Raw genomic sequence first — 19611 nt, 5'->3', positions numbered from 1 at the left:
TATCAGGAGGCTGCCCAGCATCATGAACATGGAGCTCTGGGGGGTTCTGATGGCCCTTTCCCCTGGTGCCTTCGAGAGATATAGCTGCTCTGTTCTCAGGCCAGGAGTATTTGCTGGCAGCTAACGACAGTCTTGGGTCTGACCTTGGTGGTGAGGGACATTAGACATAGGAGCAGAAGTGCTGTGATGCAGAGAGCATAAACAGCAGGCAAGTCCTCACATGTGGGCTGCTAAGGACCAAAGGATGAGGCAGAGTTGAAGGCAAGATTGCCCCAGTATTGTATGACAGAGGACTCTGTGGGGTGACAGGGAAGCTGGGAGAGGTGACACAACTGGAGTGTATCAAGGCCAAGGTGGATTAAGGGGCAGGTGGAGCTTTTGTTTTGTCAGAGTACAGTCATGAAAGGAGGCCTTGTCTTAGGTCAGGTTTCTGCTGGGAAGATACACTGGAGCTCTGTCTTTCCCAGAGTTCACAGGTATATAGGGAACAGCTCTGCAAGTTAACGAGCTGTGGTATTGAAAAGTCGCATTGGAGTTGGATAAAGCTGCATCACATCCTGAATTTCTTTCTTTCTTTCTTTCTTTTTGAAGAAATTTTACTTATTTATATGACAGACAGAGAACACAAACAGGCAGAGTAGCAGGCAGAGGGAGAGGGAGAAGCAGGGTCCCCGCTGAGCATGGAGCCTGACATGGGGTTTGATCCCAGGACCCCGGGATCATGACCTGAGCTGAAGGTAGTCGCCCAGCTGACTGAGCCACCCAGGCAGCCTGATGTCCTGATTTTCTGAAATAAAAACTCTGTGGCTCTGGGCAAGTTACTGAGTCTCCAAGTCTGTTGGCTCACCCTAAGTAAGGATACCACCATCTGTCTCCAAGAGATCTGTGTGATAGGTTTTGAAAGAGCAAGTACACACAGAGTGCTTTGCCTGCTACCTGATGCTGCCAGCCCTATGGCTAGAGGCCCCTGTGTAGAGCTGTCCAGGTACACAGCCTCCCTTTCATTTTCATGCCTCCCACCTTGTCCCAACTGACCCATCCACTCTAGAGAACACTGCCTTTTTAAAGTCTTTTCAGCTCTATAGCCCATGGGCACTGACATGACCTTTCAGCAACACCAAGAATGCACCCTTTCATTTGGAGAGGACAGAGAGAGATTGGAGAATTCAGGCCTCTCCCACTCGCTGCCTCCAGTCTTTAGCACCAGCTCCAGGAGCCTGCGGTCCTACGCAGCTCCAGTAGCTAGCATCTGTGTGTCAAGCCCTGGTGGAGAGAACCCAGGAGAGAGGAGAAAACTGTATGTTGTCAGCTGGGCTCCCAGACTCGGTTCGTGACTGTCTCCATGAGAGTCTCATCTTTTCCGGTGGGGTGGGCTCTAAAGCCTCTCTTTGTCCTAGAATTTTCTTCCCTCATTTTTCTCTCTTGAGGAGCACTCATGGAGAGCCTGCAAAGCTGGAGCCAACTCCAGAGCCAGAGGAGATTGGCCAGCCTGCCTCTTTTTTCCCTTTGCAGTAGTGATGTAGACCAGAGAGGAGTTTGTCCTTGAAAACTGTTGCATTTTCCCCTTTGGAATTTGGGGGGCTTGACGATAAGTGCTTAGAGCCTGGGAGACCCTGTTGCTACTGCCACTGCCACCTCAGTGAGTACACACTGCTGCAGAAGCTGTCAGGCCTCGAAGCAGCTGGGAGGGCTGGGAGAGAAGGTTCGGGAGGATGTGGTGGAGTCCAGCAAGCAGCAGGGAGATGCTGGAGCCACCCAAGATGAAGGGCAGTCATCTGATAAAGGTCCTTGGCTGGCAGGTAACTGAAGACTCGCCAGTAATAATCTACCCAGATGTGTAACATGAGGTTGGTATTTTTTTTTTCCACCTGTTTTCTGGGTGGAAAAGCACATCTGACTGATGTGCTTAGCTGAGGAGCCGTTTTTCAGTCTATTGGCGTGTGGCATCTCGGGTGAATGTGCTGTGTCTCTGGTGCTCATTCCAAACAGCTTCCCCTTGCAGGTCTTGTTGGTGCTGGGAAGCAAGCTGCACTGGGTCTGCAGAAGGTGACTGGCTAGCTGTTGGGGGAGGGGTAGAGGGAGTTGTCTACTCTGGAGAAGCAAATTGTGAATATGAGGATTTGGGAGACAGGGAGAGGAGGAAGTTGTGAATACCATCTGGGAATTAAAAATAAAGATGCCCTTCCTGCTCTTTGCATCTGATGTTCTGAGCTTTAGCTGGGTTCTTCTAAGAGTCTTTAATGGTCATGTTTGTAATTCAGCCATATCTGTGGTCAGACAAAATTTGGAGCAGTAATGCATGTACAAAATGTTTCCCATCAGCAGCCTTTTCTAACTGTTTGGTGTTAACTGGTTTTCGTCCTAATTGCTGTCCCTAGTCTTTTGCCTCACATGTGACAAAGGGTGCCTTTCCTCTTTTCTGTACATTCCAGTGTGTGTATTTGGCCTTTTGGCCACAGCAGTCAGCACCAGTTTTCCCCAGAGCATACTCAATATCTGGGCCTATCCCACGTCCTTGGACCCATTGTAGATTGAGTCACCTCATAGCCTCCTTCCCAGGGAAGAGATTGCTACCTCCTACCCATACTCTGCCCCTCCCCCATTTATCCTTCACTCTCCTCTGAAGGCTGTATTAAAAAATCACAATCTCTTCTACAACAGAGGCAGCAAACTTTCTGTAAAGGGCTAGATAGTATTTTAGTATTTGTGGGCCATAAATTTGTGTGCAGCTACTCAAGCAGCCTAGATAGTACATAAGTGAATGAATTTTCCAGTAACAGTTTATTTACAAAAACAGGCAGTGGACCACATTTGGCTCACAGGCTATTGTTTATGGACCTCTGCTTTGATACACCTCTGTGATTTCATTCTGTTCTACAAAGTAGTAAATGTAAGCCAGGTAAATGAACCCCCTAGAGTACTACGGCTCAGACTATCTAGTGTCAAGTCATTAAGTGGGCCTTGAAGAGGCTTGGCATCCTGGGACTGGAATGAAGGCTAAGGGCTGGTGAAAGGAGAGCAGATTGGGTCTTTTTTGTTAGCCCACGACACCCCCTACTCCTACAACCCAATCCCTTCCAGTCACACCCTATTTCTACAACCCAGAAGGCCCATGCAGTTGACTCCTTTAGAAACCCAAATGACAGAGATGGAGAGACCCTGCTGTGAGGTCCTTGCAAAAGAGGCCATGTGTGACCAAGGGAAAAGCCATACAGGTAGAAGCTGTCAGTCTTCAGAGGAAGACTGTATCTCATCCATGGCCACACAGGAACCTGCAGTATAAAGCATGACTGCAATCTAGAATTCTTTTCAAACTTTGTATTCTGGACAATTCCAAATACACAACCAGTCATCAAAGCATGGCTAATCTTGTTTCATTTATATCCTCACTCACTCCCTTTCCACTCTCCCCTGTTCTCCCCCAGCTGGGTCTAAATAAATCCCAGACTGTTTCACCAGTAAGTATTTCAGTGTGTATCTCTGAAAGTCATGATAGAAGTCTAAAACTCTTGAACCCTATTCTTGGGCTCATTCACTGAGAACTGCCCTCGAGTGAAGACCAGCTCTCCTCCGGGTCTCCAGCCACACACACAGGTGTGGTGTACATATAAATTCTCTCTTCTCTGTATTGGCTGTCTCCTACTCCCAGCTCACAGAGGGTTTCTGTTTCATAAAATGGAGATAGAGTCACAATCTCTGAACATGTAGGAGACTTTGTGTTCCCACAGTGTTTGTTGGAGCTTCTGTTCTACTCTGTTTCCAGCAGGTTTTAAGTTTTTAATTCTTTTTTTAAAGGACAAAGATTCTTGATTTAATTAAAATGTTTGTGTTTTTTAAAGCTGCTTTACTTTCCTGGTCATTTTCCATAACCAGAATGAACCTGTGTTTCTGGTCAACTCACAGTCTAAGAATATGCTAGTCTAAGGACCATTCTCACCTCCTGCACTGTGACATCATGAACTGCCTGTGACAGCATGCCTGTGTGTCCCAAGTTGCCAGAAGTTCAAAGCCCTCTCTGCTCTGTTGAATTCAGGGCTCTCAGGAAGGCTTAGACTGCCACTGGTTTGTCCTGAACTGGGTTTGCATTTCACTTGGGTAACCCCGGCCCCTCTGTGATAGGAGAGTGCTGGAAGAGCAGAGTGACGAGGACCACCAGCCACAGAGGGCTGGAGAGGCGCCCCACAGGGCCCAGATTCAGCAGCAGCACTACGTGGGGGATTTGAGGCAGCGAATCCTAGCAGGACAGATTAGAGCCAAGCAGGATCTGGAGTTGGACCAGGCGCACATCAGCCGGCAAATTAAAGACAGTAGGTGCCCACTGCTCACCATGTCTGCTTCACCTTCTCATCTCTTCATTTTCATGCTTCCACATCCTTCTGTATTCTCTCCTTTGTTTTCTTTGTGATATGATGGAATCTTTGGTATTAGGTGTTCTCTCCCCTCTTTTAGAAACCAGAGGCTCTTATGAGGGGCTAGAAGCAAGAATAAGGAAGCTAGCTTCCTTACTGCCCCTCAGAGTGATGGTCCCCCTGCTCTCTCCTCACATGCACATTTATCCATGCTTTGCTGCCTGCGCCAGCATGTGCTAAGGCCTGGGGGCTTCCTTCCCTAGCCCTGTGGTAAGGGGGCTGGGTAGCTCTCAAGTGCTGGGTGCCTGGCCAGCATTTTGCCTCCATTAATGTCCAGCCACAGCCAGAATTGTCTGAGTCTAGGCTGCACAGGCAGGGAGGGAGGTGCTGACTTTCTCTCACAGGTGTCTTTGGTTCCCAGAGCAGGAGTGGCTCTTCAGAGAAGAAACTTGGCTAGCTGGCTTGCAGCAGCAGCAAGACCACGTGGCAGAGAAAGAACTCGAGGCCTGTGTGCCACCTGGTGCTTGGCTTCAGGCAGATCCTGAGACTCCACTATCCCCACTGGTCCGAAGCCAGAAGAGGGAGGTGCGACTGCAATTTGGGTGCCGGAAAGTACTTCGGGCAGCACGGCGGGACATCCGGCGAAGAAAGGCCTCCTTCCAGCTAGAGAGAATCATCAGCAAGCAGAGGCTGCTGGAGGCCCAGAAGGGACTGGAGCGGCCCACGGCATTGTGCTGGATCCAGGATGACTGCACCCAAAAGCCCCCACACCGGGTACCCAGCACTGATGCCATGGTACCAGGGCCTCAACGTGGAAGCAGACGGACAGGTTGCAGTTCTTTGAGCCTCCGAAGGCTCTGCAGCCTGTACTTTCCCCACCTACACAGGTACAGCCAACAGTGGTCTCCTGAGATCATTGACCGAGGTTTACAGCCTTGTTGCTCAGGAGGTGTTCTTTACTTCCCAGGGCCTCAGTTTCTCAGTCTGAAATGGAAAGATTTGCCTACTCCTCTCTTCCCCACCACTTTTCCCACCTCTTTTTTTTTTTTTTTTTCCCCCTACCTTTTCCCTCTTTTGACTACTCTTCTTTCTCTTAGGTGAGATCTAAGACTCAGGCTTTTACCTTCTCCTAATCTGAGTGGCAACTCTTGCTGCTTTGGTGATATCTTCCAAGTAAGAATCTCAGCCTCGTTTTTCACCTGCTCTTTAGACCCTGGCTATCCACGTACATCTCTTTGTGTTTGTTCTGCCACCCCCTTCATCTCATGTCTCCTCACACCAGACTCGGTTCCTACATGCTTCTTTCTTCTCCCTCCCACCCGTCCTGCCACCCAAAGTAAGCTCCCTGACCCTACCTTCCAACTGGTAAGCAAGTGGAAGGCTATCTTGCTGACTCTTGGGTCCAATTTGGGATCTTCCTTTTTTTTCTCCTTTACTCCTTGAATTCGGTCAAGGTGATGATGGAGCAGGGGACTGTGTCTACTTCTTTATATCCTCCAGGCCCAGCTGGGGTCTTGCCCATAGTATGTTTATAGTTCATGTCTGTTGGTTCTGTTTGCTCACCTTTCTGGTCTTCAGAGTACTAGGCAAGTACTAGGCAGGTTTTGTGGGGTTTTTTTCTGCCTTTTTATTAAAATTTTTCAAACATAAACTAAGTTGAGAGGATAGTATGCCTGTCTCCCACATTTAGCAATTAGCAAGATTTACCATGCTTGCATTAATTTCCTTTCCTTTCTTTTTCTGATGAAGTATTTTTTCTAAAGATTTTATTTATTTGACACAGAGAGAGAGAGAGAGAACACAAGTAGGCAGAGAGGCAAGGAGAGAGGGAGGGAAGCAGGCTCCTTGCTGAACAGAGAGCCTGATGCAGGGCTCGATCCCAGGACCCTGAGATCATGACCCGAGCTGAGGCTTAACCCAATGAGCCACCCAGGTGCCCCTGATGAAGTATTTTTAAAGCAACTTGTAGACATCGTGTGATTTCTAAAAAACAAGGACTTTTCTTATAATCACATTGTCATTGTTCACCTAACAAATTAAGATCAGTTATTCAATATAATCTAAAACCTGGGCCATATCCAATTTCTCTGATTTCCTCAAAAATATTTACAGTTGTTCAAATTAAGATACAAGTAGGGTTCATATACTGCATGGGACCTTTTAAGTTCCTTATAATTCTTTTGGTTTCATTTTTATTTCTTCATATCATTGCTTTGTTAAAAGTGGATCAGTTCTGTAGAATATGCCACTTCATAGATTTGCCTGTTTGATTCCTTGCAGTATCATTTAGATTATTCCTCTGTTCCTCATATTGCCTATTAATGGAAGTTTTCCCTAAAGGCATGATTAGATTCAGATTTGGTTCAGTCCTTTTATAAGATAAAGAATTTGAGTGACAGAGTATAGCTAGGCCTCTTTGAAGCCAAGACTGTAGTCCACAGGTGCTTTTTGTACCTGTAGAGCTTTTCTCTGACCTCAAAGGCTAGAGGGGACAGTGACATTGGCCTAGTCGTTAACCTCTTGTAGAGCAAACTAAATGGGACTTTATATTCCCTCTGTGAGTAGGAAATAGGGACCTTTTATTTTCTGAACGGGCTTTCCTTTCTCCACAGTATTTTCCTGAATCGGGACCCCTCCACCGTGTTACCTCCTATGCCTGATCCTACTGACCAAATATCAGAAAAAATTCCATCAGAAGAATATTTGCCCCAGGCTGCTTCTTACCCTCCAAGGACAGGATACCTCAGTAAGAATGCCCTCTATTCCTCAGGCAAGGGGCATCTCTGCATTGCTAAAGGGGCCTTGGCAAGGAAAGGAACCTCAGCGTCAGGCACCGCCCTCACTGTGAGTTCTGAATCTACCAGCATCCAGGAAATGGAAAGAGTGGGTAAGCAGCCCTGTTGGATGGTGTCCCAGAGCCTAACATCTCTGGATCATTCAGCCTACAAGCTAAAGCCAAGGGATGAGCCAGATGCACTCACCCCTTACACCTGTACCAGGAGGGGTAGGGAACCAGCAGACCCTGACCACACACAAGCAAGGTGGCGAAAAGAAGGGAACCTTGGGACCCACAAGACTTATAAGGGAGCCTGTTGCATTTCCTCATGTCCCCGTGGACCCAAACAGGCATCTGGGCATGGAAAGGCAGCCAAGACTTTCTGGGTGGAATCCAAACCACCACCTCCAACCAGGGCATCCAAAAAGCAGCAGAGGGTTATGGTCAAAGACATTGCCAAAAAGTCCTCCTTTTTGCTTCCTGGCAGCCCTTTGAAGGGGCAACACATTGTGGGAGATCCAGACTCCACATCCTCACTCACAGATTTCAGCCCAAGCGTGGACCACATAAGAGAGAAAGATGGTGATTTATCTGATGCAGATAGCAGTTACTCTGTGGATTCTCTCTCTTGTGTCTACACCAAAGCCCTAATGAAACCGCTAAAGCCAGAGGACCCCCAGGAGAAAGAACAGGATCTCCCAGAGCCAGAGAACTCCGAAAGTGAGGATGGCCAAATATCTGAGGACTCACTGGCTGAGAAGGGGTATGAGAGCCCACCAGACAGCCCAAGGAGTAGTTATCTTCCCAATGGCCATGGCCACCGTAGGGTCAGAGTGAGAGCCTCTGTGAGGGGCTTCACCGCATCCTCAAACAGTGGACTATTCACCCAAACTCAAAGGAGCTTTTCCCTGGATAGCTTGCTTGATGCCCAGGAGGAACTGAGGGAAGATCAGCAAGAGGAGCCTTTCTTTAGTTCAGCGGATGAGATGCCCACAGAGACTTTTTGGCACCTACAGACCTCCAGTCTGCCCACAGCACACCAGGAGGCAATGTACAACCTTGGTCCCATCCACCATGGAACAGAAGCCAGGCTGGATGCCATCCTGCCAGCGAGCAGTTCATTTTACCTTGGGCCCCCGCCCCAGCCCCGCTGTGAGCAACCGGAGTCAGAGATGGAGGCAAGCTCCCCTGAACAGGCAAATGTACTCCAAGGCCTGCAGCTTTCAAGAGGGAGCCCTCTGTTGTCCATGGATTCCTGGTTTTCCTGTGACTCTAAGATCAATTCCAGCAGCCCCTCAGGAATAGTGGGTTCTTTATGTCCAAGTCCTGAGGTCCAGGAATCTCAGCCCTGTGGATGGAAGAAGCCTGGACATTGGCAAAATATGGAAGAACTAAAGCCACAAGGGGCAGAAACACTCCTGCCCTACAGCTCCAAACTGCCCCTAGGTGGTGCTGAGCTGCCCGGCCATGTAAGCAGCGTGTACGCAATCCCTGCTTCTGATACTTCTAGGCTGTCACTCTGGGGGTCTTACAGGCTTCTTCAGCCACGAGTTGCTGGCATCTTTCGGACCAAAGGTATCTCTGACACAGGCCAGGAGGCCAACCCTGAAGTATCCAACAAGTCCAGTGTGCCAAGCATTTTGGCTGCCTCTGTGGCCTCATTCACTCATGTAGGCAGCGCCCAGGAGAGGGACTGGGCTGCCCTTCAGCAAAAGTACCTCCTTGAACTGTCCCATCCTGTGTTGGAGGCTGTTAGAGAATCCAGGCCAGCTTTCTCCTCCCTCGAAGAAGACTCTGTCTCCTTGACCCAAGCTTCTGGCAAAGAAACAGATACTCTATTGCCAGTTGGTTCTGGGGTATCAAGTAGTCTGGATTTCAACAACCTTCCTATCCATTTATCCAAAATTAGATGTTTGAGAGCAGAGAAAGAACAGGACAGTTTGAGTGCTGAGTTAAAAGGGACTTCAGATTCCTTTATAACTAGAGAGAAAGAGGTGAGTCATAGTGGAACTTACTCAGCTGATGTAGAATCATTGACTTCTGGAATTACAAATGCACCAGTCTTTGCAGGAAACAAGATATCAAACTCTATGACTGAAGCATGTGAAGCCAAGCAGAACAACTTGGAAGAGTCTTCTCACAGTAGTGGGAAACCTCAACTGATCACTTCCTCTGATGAATACTTTTTCCAGAGGAGCCCTTGTCATGGTCATGTCTCCATAGCCACTAAAAACCACTTGCCCCAGGGCTGGGGTTCTCTTAGGGAGAATAGTGCAGGCCAGGAGGGGCAGTTCAGTCCCAGTGGCTACCCATGCCTTCAGGAAGAGAAGGTAGACTATCAGGAGAGCTCCAGGGAAGTGGTTGGAAGACACCCAAGCATTTCATTTGCGTCAGGTCCAAAGCGGTACCCTCACTCTGCCACCTGGAATCCATTCCTGTCTTCCTTAAAGCCACCTCCCTTGGAGACATTCTATGTGACCAAAAGCCGGGATGCCCTGACAGAAACTGCCTTAGAGATCCCGGCTTGCAGAGAATCAAGAGTGCCTTCCCCACCCCCAAGAGAAGCCTGGGGCTTTGGTCATGACCATCAGGTTCTCCAAAATATTTATTTGAAGAATAATTGGCCAGTGCTATTACAAAACCAGAATTCCAAGATTGCCTCATCTCAGCAGGTTACAACAGGGAGGCCATTTGATCTGAACACCAAGGAAGTTAGCAGAGAAAGAGGGCAGGGCCCTGGAAATATTGAAGAAGAAAGCCATAATTCAGTTTATTTTTTTGTTGCTCAGAACAGACATTTTCTTTCATCTACTAGCACAGGAGTATGTGAATTTGAAAATCAAGTTGGAATTTTAAATGAGCACAGCCTTTCAGAGCACAAGGAGGGAGAAAAGGCCACTGTACAGTCCTACTGCAATGTTTGCTCAAGCCGTTCTAGGTCTAGGAAGCCTCTCCTTATTTGTGAGTCTGAGGCAGATGAGGAAGAAGAGCAGGATCATGATGTAGTCCTAAGGCAGACTCAGGCCTTTGATATGAACAGACAGTTTCCTTCTGGGGCCAGGTCCGATTTCATCTATGAAACCATCAATTTAGCCCTTGACAAGGACATGCTGGGGGAAACTGCTATTTCTTTGCAGTCCAGATCAGTACATCATAGAGTAAGTAGCCCAAACATGATGGCCCCAGATGAGAGTCTAGCTCACAAGGCTGAGACGAAGAATGAATCTGGGCTTCTTGGGAAAGCTCTCTATTCCAAAGGCCACTCAAAAGAGTTTAAGCTTCCACAGACAGAGTCTACATATGAAAGATTCCAGTCAGTTACATGCTCTCAGGAAAAAAACCTGAGTGAATGTAAGGGCCCTGGAAGGTCACAAGTAATGTTAAGCCCTAAAGAAGAACCTTCTGGAAAGAAACAAAATAGAAGAGTCACCAATGCTGATGAAATGGCCAGGCTAATCAGGAGTGTAATGCAGCTGGAAAGTGGCATCTTGGAAATTGAATCCAAGCAGAATAACAAGCCAAATGCTTCTCACTCACCGGGAGTCAAAAAAGAGTTTGTGTTCCAGGACCGGAGGGACCAGGAGATGGCTGACTATGACCTGAGGCCAGGCAGCTTTGGAAACCACATGTTTTTGAAGGGTCAACCATCTCCAAAACAGAGAGATGATGTTACCTTTAGGGATAACACAGCTGGAGAAATGGAGGTTAACAGTAGCATTGGGAAAGGTCCCTGGGTCGAGAAAACCACCTTGTACCCCTTCAAGTCAAGAGAATGTGTAGAAGACAAGTTTGCGAAAGAGCACACTCTCCTAACTGTATTAGACACACCCTCCCGGGACACATTTGGTGATGTAGGGACATGTACAGCTGGTAGAGTGTTCGCAGGCATTTGTGCTGATCCAAGAACCAAGGCATTGGCTGGTGCTCTGCCATTGCAACTGAGCCCCAAGATGTCTTCTAAGAAGGAGGCCAAAGCAGGGAATGCATCTTCAAGCTCCAGAGGACAGCCCTGTGGCTTGGGAAGTCTTGAGGAACTGGAAGCTGTGGAAAGTTTTTGGGAAAGCCAAGTTGCCAAATGTATAAGTAGTTGTAAGCAAGAGGAACCCAAAGTTCAAGGCAGAGTTGAGGAGATGGCTGTGCGAAGTGGAGGGAGCCTACAGGAGGAAAACACAGTGATCTTGTCAACTCAGAAACTTTGTAGCCCAAGCTGGCATTGTATGGGTATATCTTCCAGCCAGGAGATTGGCCCATTGCTGAGTCAGCGAGACTCCTCTGCAGTTCCTCATGGAGACCTGAGCAGTACCTTGTCCTTGAATTGTCCAAGGCTGCCAAGAGACTGTCTTCATGCACGTGATACTGTAAACATCTCTTCAGTTGACTATGTGCTGGATCCCACAATGTTGAAAATGCCTGACAGTGCCTTGGTAACTGGAGCAGGGTGTCAGAATCTGAGTGGAGAGCTCCAAAGCCACAGTCCCCAGGGAAATGTTAGAGGGGGCTCCTCCTTGGTACACTCTGCTTGGTGTGGGTCTGTGACATCCACAGCCATGGAATCTCATGGTCAATCCCATGTATCAGAGAGCATTCCCCTGCTGGCAGAGGGCCACAGATCAGCAATTACCCAAGACCAAGGAGAGGACCTCAGAAGCATCTCAATGGGTTTGAGTCCCAGAGAGGGTTTTGTTTCTGAAGCTGAGGAAGCTGTACAAAGAGAAACAGAAAGAACCAGTTCCCTGAATAGGGTCTCTAGCCCATTTGAACAGAAGGCCCACTGCGTCTTAGAAGAGGGTAACAGGCAAGGCCAGCAGCTGAGGCAGAAGGCAGAGAAGGAGGCTGAAGACCTCAGTTCTCCTAGTGGCCCTTTCTCAGCACCTGTGTCCCTGCCAAGGGTGCCTCACCCACAGCACTGTGCTCATACTTCCACGGGCCATGCTATGTTGGAGATCAGACAAGCAAAGGCCCAGGGAAAGCAGCTTCATGACTTTGGGGCTGAGGACAAAATTCTTTCTTACTATCAGACTTCATTAGGACCTGAATGTTCTTCAGGGCCCCCAGGTGGGTCTCAGTGTCCACAAAGGGACCAGTTAGTGTCAGACAGGACCGGGAATGAGGCTGAAGCACAAGGATTTCATGTGGCATCTCTCTCTGCTACATCAGGACATCTGTTGACTAATGAGAGGGAAGTTCCTCAGGCCACACCCCTCCCTGCAGACAGCTTTCAACATCCACCCAACATGGAGACTAAAACAGGGCCCTGGCATCCCTCACAGACTTCTTCCCATGCAGCCCCAACTCTAGGCAAAAGCCATTGTGCTGGAGAACTGAGACATTTTCTGGGAACTGGTGAACGGTTTCTGTGTCACTCTTGTTCTGAAATCACAGAGAAAAAGAAGAAAGCACCCCGAACACCTTCCTCTTCTGATCCTGTGGGCTCAGGCAGCTTTCCGTCAACAGTTATGGAGGACAGGAGGGAAATATCAGAGGAAGTAGTGGCTCCCTTTTCTTGGGCCCCTAATGACGACCCTGGCATGATTCCGCACGGGGGAAACCAGTTAGCTCCGTGGGAGACTGCAGGGGCCGTGCGCCCTGATGGTCAGGAGTGCAGCCCAGTGCATCAAGATCCTAGAATTCTAGATACCACTTGTGGAGGAGGTTCAGGTAATTTTTTAGTGGCTGCACAGGGAGGAAAAACAACCTATTTTGAAAGTCAGCTTGTGACCTGTGATGTTCAGAATTCTGTCAGCCTCTCAGTGCATACCCTGGACCACGGGAAATGCCTTGAGGCTTCCACTGGCTTAGAAGAAGGGGAGTCAAATCCCAGACAGGCTACCATCCTGTCTAGAGTCCTGAGGAGTGTTGCACCAGAAGCTGAAGCTGCCTCGCAGCAGTGTGTGAAGTGGAAGGAGAATGTTGGTTGTGGGCTGGCAGAAGCCCACAGTGCTGGCAGCGAGCATCCCAGACTGACTCCATTGCCAGATCAAAGACCTAGCTTGGGTCCTGGGGGAGTTCAGGAGCAGGCCCAGTGCAGGTGCCCACAGCAGACTTCCTTTTGTGTTGTCTTCTTAGGGAACATTGAAAGCAGCAGGACTCTTAGTGCATCTGGGGGACAGGAAGACAGCAGAACAACTCCTTGCAATCCTCAACCTGTCACTTCTCTTGCCTGTTTCTCACTACCCTCCACTTTACCATGTCATAGGGATGGTGACCTGGGAAAGGAGAGTTCCAAGGCTGCCCCACAAACTCTCCAGCCACCCTGCATAGTGCCTTCCAGAGCCTGTGGAATGGATGAGAGAGGAGAGAGCTATGCTGGGGAACTTGAAGTGCTCTTGGCACCTGGTCTTGAGCCCAAAGGCATTCATAGAGAAATAGGGCCAACAGACAGCAGCACTCTGGAGCCTTCTACTTCTGCTGCTGTCCTATCTATGGCTCAAGGGGACAGCTCCCCTTCTGTATCTCATGTTGGGGCAAATTCACTGAGCCACTCAGTGGCTGATGGAAGCTCAAGGTTGGTAGAGTATCCTGAGAAAAAGGATGCCGAGAAGAAAGCCAGCACAGAGCTTGAGGCTGCCTTTTCCTCTGCAGGCACATGGTCTGAGCCACTGAGGATGTTTCTGGACAGCTCTGGAGGTGACCAGAGTAAACAAGAGTCTCAAACCAAACCAGAACCACCTTTAACAACTGAGAGACCACACACCCTGGATTTAAGTGAAGGGTCTGTTGAGAGTGAGCTTCTGAGGGAACCACAGCATGGATATTTAGGAAATGCAATCCAATGCCTTCCAGAAAAGCCACAACTTTCCACTAAGTCCAGAGATCACAGTGGCTTGGATCCCCAAGCCACGTTTGTAGCAAAGTTAAAACACATCTGCAGGCAGCAAGCTGATGGGCCCTGGGAGGAGGAAGAGCAGCAGAGAGATCAGGCTTCAGGTTGTGGTAAAGAGCCTGCCCAGGGCAGGAATTCTCAGCCTTCTCATGAAGTTGGCTTAGACAGCTGTCAGATTAGAGATGCAGGCAGAGAGGAGGCATGTGTAGCCAAGGCCTCTGTGTCTAAGCTCTCATCGGGCTTCAAAGACTCAACTAGCATGCCTTTGGAGCAAAGTGAAGCCCCACAGCCCACACCCCCGAGCCCTGGCCTGCCTGCCTCTGGCACAGAGAAGCCGGCTCCCCCAAGCAGGGGCTCACTTCCTGTGATTGCAGTCGTCTCTGGCCCCAAACACTCTAGGTCCTCCCTCAGACCACAGTTCTCTGTGGTCAGCTCTTCCCGGTCTCTTCTGGAGCTGAACATGAGTGTGGAGCCTCCTTCCCCCACAGATGAATATACACAGGAGCCTAACAGATTGTGGTTTCCACATACCAGGGACTATTTCTCAGGTAATTCAGCAGTGAGAACATCTCTGAAAGCTGAGGGCTGCGGTCAGAGAGCCCCATCTAACTTGGACAATAGCACTGCTGACCACGGGCCCCCCAAACCTGCCACCCCTCCTTACCCAAGGTCATCAGCTCTCTCTTGCATGCCAACCCCTGATTTCATGACCAGTTGGACATCTAGTACCCTGGAAGAGACCTGGAAGGAAAGTCCAGAGAGACTGGGTAGCCAGGCCAGGCCAGAAAAGTGGCACTCTAAGGCAGACAAAGGAATGTTACACTTTGACTCCAGTGACATCCATCCCTACATCCTATCCTATCCAGAGGGGCCTGTGCATATCGGCTGGAAGCAGTATGTGTTTGGCAATGCAGTGGATGTCTCCTCTGGCCAGACACCCCAGAGCCTGATACCATCAAACATGGCCCATTGTTCAAGCATGGACAATGGCCTAGAACACCAGAACTCTCCACTCTCCTCCCACCTCAGCACTTCTGCCAATGCCCGGGACCTGTCGAGCCCACACAGTGTGGGAAATGCCCAGGGTTCACGTGAGGCCTGGGAAGTATGGGGCTCCTCATTTGCTTTGGGGAACCTCCACATCCTGAAGAGCCCTGAGGGAGCAACCGCTAGTAAGGGTCCTGACAAGAGAGCGCAGTTCCTGGGAACCCCTGATGAAGCAGGCTGGCTGAGGAGGGAGCCTCTCTTGGCTGAAGGGAGTGCTGCAGGTTCAGTAGATGAGATTACGCTGCTGTGTCCATCAGAGGCAGGTGGTCCTGTGGGACCGTCCAGGATGGGCACCTTGGAGCAGGGCACACAGACCATGGGGTGCAGTCTCCGCTGGAGCTCCACCGACCTCTCTGCTCAGCCAGAAGCCAATGCAGTGCCAGGCTCTGGTCTGGTCTCCTGGACCAGCATGCATAATCTGTCTCTCCACCTCTCACAACTGCTGCACAGCACCTCAGAGCTGTTGGGAAGTCTTTCCCAGCCAGGTGTGGCTGAAAAGGAACAGAACATCAAGAGGGAGATCCCAGATGAGGTGACACAGGCCCTTATGATAGACGGCTGTACTCAGACCACCATGGACAAGGGCATCCAAACTGACCTGGCCTTACCACCTCTGCACCTTCAGGCCCCAGAGGCCAACCCTCAGGAGGTCAACGTGGTCCTCGAAGTGCTGGGCTCAGATATTCCCACCATGTCTCAAGAGCAGGGCTGTGTCACAGGGATACTTCAGAAGACAAAGGCAGAGGAAACGACATGGAAAATGGCAGCGCCTTCAGAACTTCAGGAAGAAAGCACTCACTGCAGGCCCCAGAGCCTTCCGGCACCCCCGTTATCCCACTTGAGGTTTCAGAAAGCTCACTTTGGGCAGAACCTCCCTTCTGTGAGCCCTCAGGCTTCTCCTGATGACTCCCTACCTCCCAGTTCCCAGCCAGAGGATCCCTCCTGCCTGGCTATTGGTAGCCTGAGCCTCAGTGGCTCCCAATCCCCAGAGCCCTGCCCCAGTGCTGTGGAGTCTGTCAGGGATCCTAAGGTCAAGAAGGAGCTGGGCACCATGGGAATGTTTTTGGTGGACAGGGCCTCCTCCCCAATCCTCACGCTTAGTGCCAGCACCCAGGGGTTAGGGCTCCCCGCAGACTCTTTGTCACTCACAGCCCCCTCAGCATGTCCTTTGGAAGGCCACCAGGAGCTTGTCTCCAGCCCAGACCTCCTTGACACCTCCAGGCCTCTAGTGGATAATCATTCTCAAAGCACTGATGAGGCAGGTGGCTCCCAGCAAGTGGGGGTTCCATGTGGGGAAGGCAAGAATCCCTTAGAAAGGAGCGATGGCAGGTCATTCCTTGAGATGAGCCCCCCAGGCAGCCCACCGCAGAGCCCCAAACTCCCAGTCTGTTTCTTAGGGCAACTGCCTCAGCAGCTTCAGCCCAGGACCACCACCTTGGTCCAAAGAGAACTGCCAACACCCTCACTGAGGAGCACAAGTCAGAGGCTGGCTGATGGCTTTGTGCCAGAGGACCTGGCTTCCTTAGAGGACAGCCTAGTGAGCAGTAGGAGGCCAAGTCAATGGGAGAGCAAGACAGAAAATGGAGGTGAGGGTCCAGCATTACCAGTGGAGCCACAGCCCAGTCTGGACTTTCCATCTTCAAGGGGAGGCCTCCAGCCCCTCAGCCCCTGCCCTGTCTCCGAGTTTACTGATACAACAGGGCTCCAGGTTTCCACTTTGGGCCCGACTGAGGCCTGCCAGTCTGAGGTGCTGCTGTGCCCCACTTCCCAGGTGTGCAGGGCCCCTGACCCCCAGCATCATGGCCCGAAGGACTTCCCAGTGCATAACAAATTTCCTCGGTGTGGGGTTCAGAATGGCTCTCCTGGGGAGCTAGGTGTGATGGAGTCACTGGAGATCAGATGTGATCTGAGCTCTGGAGAGCAGGGACAGAAGCCCCAACAACCTCCTGATGACCAGAGCCGGGATCCTCAGTCGTCCCAGCGGGATCAGATCCCCCTGCAATCTGGGGCCCAGAACCTCTCACTCAGCATGGAACTCACAGAAGCAAAACTGCACCACGGCTTTGGGGAGGCAGATGCCCTGCTGCAGGTGCTGCAGAGTGGGACAGGGGAGGCGCTCACTGCTGAAGAGCCTGTGCGGTCCACCTGGGAGGAGCTCTATGCCCGGTAAGGGCCCCCAGCCTGGCGGGCAATGGCGAGAGGTGGGCTGGAGGAGAATCAGAAAAGGCTAATAGCTGGCTATACCGTTTTCCCCCGCTAAGCTCTGGAATCTTCTGGGGATCAGAGGTAGATCTTAAGATGGAGAAGGGCATTCAGGGCCAGTTTCAGTGAATCAGTCACATTTCGTCTCAGGCAAAAACAAACAATTGAGACCCTCCGGAGAGAAAGGGCTGAACGACTTCAGAACTTCCACTGGACACGGAGCCTCCAAACCAACAGGGATCTCCCCACTCGGGACCCCGACCTACCCAGCAGGCGCCGAGAATACCTGCAGCAACTGAGGAAGGATGTTGTGGAGACCACCAGGTGAGGGTGGACCCAGAACCCCACAGAGAGCAGGTTGTGTGTAGGGTGAGAGGGCTGTAGGGAGCAGGGCTTGGAGAGAGGAGGATACAGCTTTCTTGGACAGGAGTGATTCCAGGAGTGGGTCCCACGCTTCTGTGGGCAGGTGGAGGTGACTGTGGGAGAATGGGACAAGGGAAAGAGGAGGATGTGGGAGGGCATAGGGTGAGGACAGGGGACAGGTCATGGGAGAGGGTGGGCAGAGCGGCTGTAACCTACCATGTAAGACAGTAGGCCTGAGCCTCAAAATGCGTTGTAAAACCAAACTGTAGGCAAAGAGAGGATGGTGTTGAATAGGTCTGGGATGAGCAAGCCAAGGCTGTCACCCACCTGCCCATAATGTTAGAGGGCATCTCTCCACCCTATGGTTTTCCTCAGGAGCCCAGGGTCGGCATCACGGTCTGCTCACCCCGCCTCTGACATAGCACTGATGCTGCAAGAATACCAGCGTGCTCGCGAGGAGGCCAAGGTGGAGATTGCCCGGGCCCGGGCCCGGCTACGGGAGCGCACTGAGCAGGAGAAGCTGAGAATCCGCCAGCAGATCATCTCCCAGCTGCTGAGGGTGGGAAGTGGGACAGGCCGGTGATGTCGGGGTAGTCCTAGAGCAGATGTCAGACTGGGTCAGCCTTCACTGGAGCTGCCTCTGAGTCAGGATGTGGTAAATGGAGGAAGGTGTCAGACTCCTAGTACCAGCTCAAAGCTGTGCTCACTCTTTTTCCATGTCATCCTGCTCTGACCAGCTCCTGTCCCAAGGCCAGAAGCTGGGAGGAGGCAGCTTTGGTTTTTAGTTGGGGTAAGCTTGTGGGGAGGCCTGAGGGTTTCAGGTTGAGGTGGGAGGTGCTGGGTGCTGGGGAGGTGAGGACTGGTGGTGTCGGGTGGAGTGGGGGTAGTGGGTAGGTTACACCAGAAGCTGGTTGACATCCCCCTGTCCTCAGGAAGAAGAAAAGCTGCATACCCTGGCCACGTCCAACTCCCTGTGTACCAGCTCCAATGGAAGCCTCTCCTCTGGTGTTACTTCTGGCTACAATAGCAGCACAGCCTTGCCAGACCAGCTTCAGTCCCCAGACAGTGTGGTGAGTAGGCAGATGCTAACAGTGAGCCAGGGGCCAGAACGGAGGCAAGAGTTGGGGCAGGAAATTCTCCCTCCTGGAGGCCGCTGCTGACATGAGCCCTTCTTGTGGATGAGAGGTAGCCTTTGGTTTTAGTTTTGTCTCTTACTTCCTGTTTGTTCATCCAACAAGTGTTAATTTTGTAGGTAGTATTTTAGGCCCTAGGGATATAGCAGTGAGAAAAACCATGTACAGCTTATTTAGTGCCTATTTAATCACCATCGCAGTAAGTTATATGAAGAAGGGGTACTAAGCCAATATAAAACGGGATCTGATCTAGTCTGGTAGGTCAACAAAGGTAGTCTGAAGAGGGTGCCTTTTAAACTGAGATCAGGAGGGGTGAAAGGCAGTTAACAGAAGAGGTTAGTGCTGGGGGGTCAGGTGTCAGGAGAGATGGGGGTGGGAGCGCAGTCTTCCAGGCAGAGGGCTTGGCAAGTGAGGCCATGAGGGAGGAAGAGTTGGAGGAACTAATAGAAGGCTGGTGTGGCTGGAGAATAGTGAGACAGGAAAGGGAAGATCACATAGACTGTTGTGAATTCTGGCCCTTTTTGGATCCATGTGATCATGTTACTTCCCAGAAGCTGCTGTAAAGCTTTGAAGCAGGGGAGCAGGATGATGAGATTGCAGGAGAAGGGGGCAGAGCAGCTGTGGATAGAGCCCAGTGAGAGTTGCCCATCGCCTTGTCAGGAGCCCTGGCAGTGAAGCCCAGCACAGAGAGTGCTGTGGACAGAGAGCATCCCCAGGATACAGGAGCCCGTTGCCTGTGAGAGGAGGGGACAGGGTGGAGCTGGGAACAACACACACTTCTGGCTTGAGCAGCTGAGGGGACCGTGATCGCAACAGTACCTTGGAGCATTGGAGGAGAACAGGTTTTGTGGGAAGCATCATCAATCTGGTTTTCCTGGGTTTAGAGTGCCTGTGAGAAAGGCGAGGAGAGCAGTTGGG

General features: G+C 50.8%; 1 protein-coding gene across 1 annotated transcript in view; it reads left to right on the top strand.

The window, feature by feature from the left end:
* Positions 1-19611, top strand: part of STARD9 (StAR related lipid transfer domain containing 9) — a 129156-nt gene that overhangs the window by 90204 nt on the left and 19341 nt on the right. Inside the window, exons 21-26 of the mRNA XM_082735356.1 lie at positions 4120-4307; positions 4771-5236; positions 6962-17161; positions 17348-17521; positions 17936-18119; positions 18493-18630. Coding sequence (XP_082591482.1) covers positions 4120-4307; positions 4771-5236; positions 6962-17161; positions 17348-17521; positions 17936-18119; positions 18493-18630 — 11350 coding nt within the window. The remainder of the gene's footprint in view (positions 1-4119; positions 4308-4770; positions 5237-6961; positions 17162-17347; positions 17522-17935; positions 18120-18492; positions 18631-19611) is intronic.

Source organism: Mustela nivalis (assembly GCF_964662115.1).
Source record: "Mustela nivalis genome assembly, chromosome: 6".
NCBI classification, from domain to species: Eukaryota; Metazoa; Chordata; class Mammalia; order Carnivora; family Mustelidae; genus Mustela; species Mustela nivalis.
Note: the sequence above shows the minus strand (reverse complement) of the source record. Positions and strands in the feature narration are given on the sequence as shown.